The 3,065-nt window shown below is 46.0% G+C and overlaps 1 protein-coding gene across 1 annotated transcript; it reads right to left on the bottom strand.

Moving 5' to 3' along the window:
- Positions 1–1,334: 1,334 nt before the first annotated feature.
- Positions 1,335–2,252, bottom strand: LOC115991399. The gene has a single exon (XM_031115095.1). It carries the CDS (start codon positions 2,250–2,252, stop codon positions 1,335–1,337), a length of 918 nt encoding a protein of 305 aa, XP_030970955.1.
- Positions 2,253–3,065: the final 813 nt, after the last annotated feature.

Raw genomic sequence — 3,065 nt, 5'->3', positions numbered from 1 at the left:
AGGATGGCCTTTTCTAGCGAAAAGTAGTGAATCTCAACCTCGTGCAATGACTTGTTCACATAATAGACCGGTCGTTGTACGCCATTTTCCACTCATATCAGCACTAAACTTACTGCATGAAGGGCCACATCAATGTAAACGAACAAAACTTCATTGCCTCGGGGCTAGACATGATTGATGGCCGAGACAAATACTCTTTAAGCTGTTGGAAGGCCAAGGCACATTCTTCGGTCTATTCGAATCCTTTCCATTTATTTAACAAGAGAAAGAAAGCTCTACACCTATCCGCCGAACGAGAAATAAAACGGTTCAAAGCGGCAATCATGCCAGTAAGCTTTTGGACCCCCTTGGGATTCCTAGGAGGCTGCATGCTGTGGATAGCTCTGATTTGGTCGGGGTTGACTTTGATACCTCTATGGGTCACCATATAGCCTAAGAACTTTCCTGATCCCATCCCGAATGAACACTTAGATGCGTTGAGACGTAGCTTGTGTCTTCTCAGGATTTCAAAGATGTCGCCGAGGTCTCTCATATGTTCGGACACCAATTTACTCTTTACCACCATGTCATCTATGTAGACTTCAATGTTCTTACCCATCTGCAGCTTAAACATCCTAGTCATCATCCTCTGGTAGGTGGAACCGGCGTTCTTCAAACCAAAAGGCATCATCTTATAGTGGTAGTTTCCGATGGGGGTGACAAAAACTGTCTTTTCTTGGTCGTTTACAGCCAGGGGTATTTGATGGTATCCTTGAAAGGCATCTAAGAAGCTCATTCAAGGATGTCCTACGGTTGCGTCTACCAACGATCTATCCGAGGCATAGGGAAGGGATTTTTGGGCAGGCCTTATTTAGGTCTATGAAGTCTACGTAGACTCGCCATTTTCCGCTCTTCTTCTTCACCACTACAATATTGGCCAGCCACTTAGGGTAGAAAACTTCTTTGATAGCCCCTACTTTCTTAAGTTTCATCACCTCCTCCTTGATCGCATTAGCATGCTCTTTCAACGGACGCCGAAGGGGTTGCTTCTTGGGCGTAACAGATGGATTAATGTTAAGGTGGTGGCATATGAAGTCCGGATCAACCCTCGAAGCCTTGTAAGCATCCCATGCAAACACGTCCACATTTTCCCTGAGAAAATCAATTAGCGTTTCTTTCTCTTGGGGAGGTAGTTCCGAGCCGACTTGAAAGAACCTTTCCGGATCAATGCCCACAGGAACCTTTTTCAAATCCTCGCAATTTGCCTCTTCAACTAATTCCCCACCAGTCATGGCCGGGGTTGTTAATTGCTATAAGCCATTCTCGGTAGAGGTTGAAGGCTCGGCACTTGTCCGTCATGAGATGGCGGACACCATGCATTGTTGAGCCATGGCCTGATCCCTTATAACTTCTTTGACCTGACCCTCCAACGGGTACTTCACCTTTTGGTGCAGGGTAGAAGAAACAGCTCCTAGGGCATGAAGCCAAGGCCTAGCTACAATGGCTGTGTAGGGTGAGTATGCGTCCACCACTATGAAGTCCAACTCCATTATGTTCGAGCCTATTTGTATGGGCAGTCTAATATGGCTTCTCGGAGTAACGGTCTTCCCTTCAAAGCTTACCAGAGGGGAGTTATATACCGTTAAATCTTCGGGTTTCAGATTTAGCCCCTTGTATAGGTTGAGGTACATTACTTTCACAGGAGTAACGGTCTTCCCTTCAAAGCTTACCAGAGGGGAGTTATATACCGTTAAATCTTCGGGTTTCAGATTTAGCCCCTTGTATAGGTTGAGGTACATTACTTTCACAGCGCTGCCCTGATCGACTAACACTCTCTTCACATCATATCCCACAATCCTGAGTATGATGACTAGAACATCATCGTGGGGTTGGATAGTTCTGACATTATCCTCGTTCGAGAAGCCCAGCATGGGTAAGGCCATCCTCTTAGCCTTCTTAGACTCTCGGTCATCAATTTTAGCAGGAAGTCGAGCCACCGACATTACTCTGGAAGGATGAGAATTGGTCCTTCTGGGAGCGGTGAGAATGACATTTATCGTGCCTATAGCTGGTCTCAAGGTGTCCCTCCATGTCTCAACGTTCATCTGTTCTTGTCGGCCACTGGAATAATGTAGGAGATGACTCAATTTTCCCTCTCGGATCAGCTGATCCAAGTGATTTTTCAGGTTTCTGCAGTTTTTGATGGTGTGCCCTGGTTCTTGGTGGTACTGACAGTATAAGTTCTGGTTGCGTTTCGTGGGGTCCCTTGCCATTCTATTTGGCCATTTGAAGAATGTTTCGTTCCTGATTTTCTTCAAAACCTAATGTAATGGATCTCGGAACACAGCATGGACTGCCTGTGCACTGGCAGATCTAGGTTACTCTGTGTAGTCTCTCCTCAGTCGATTGTTGTTGCTAAATTAGTTCGACCTGAAATCTCTCCTCTCTTAAGGGACAACCTTTGCTTTACCCTTACCTAACTGTTGATCCTCTTCAACTCTCTTGTACTTGTCGATTAGGTCCATGAGCTGGCACAGGCTGGTGACCGGTTTCCCAGTTAGAGATTTTCTTAAACCGTATTCAATCGGCAGGCCTCTCTTGAAGGTACTGATGGCGACGTCATCATAATTGCCCTCTATCTCATTGTACATCTCCCAATACCTATTCAAGTAGGCCTTTAGGGTCTCCCCTTCTCGTATGGATAAAGACAAAGGGGAATCCATGGGTCGAGGAACCCTGTTGCTTGTGATGAAGCAAGAGCCAAAGGCCTGAGTTAGTTGCTTAAAGGAACTTATGGAGTTAGGCCTGAGGCCGTCAAACCATCTCATTACCATCAGTCCTAGGCTAGATGGAAATACTTTGCATATTAAAGCTTCATCTTTGGAATGGACGACCATCCTCTGGTTGAATTGACTTACGTGCTCTACGGGGTCCGTCCGACCGTTATATATGGTGAAAGTAGGTTGATGGAATCGCCGAGAAAGTTCAGTCCCCTCTATCTTGCGTGTGAAGGGTGACTAGGAGATTCGATCCAAGGTTTTGCTCATGGCATTGTTTACTAGGCCCTTATAGGGCGGACTTCTGTG

Source organism: Quercus lobata, chromosome 5 (assembly GCF_001633185.2).
Source record: "Quercus lobata isolate SW786 chromosome 5, ValleyOak3.0 Primary Assembly, whole genome shotgun sequence".
Classification (NCBI taxonomy): Eukaryota; Viridiplantae; Streptophyta; class Magnoliopsida; order Fagales; family Fagaceae; genus Quercus; species Quercus lobata.
This window is presented reverse-complemented; position numbering and strand designations above follow the sequence as displayed.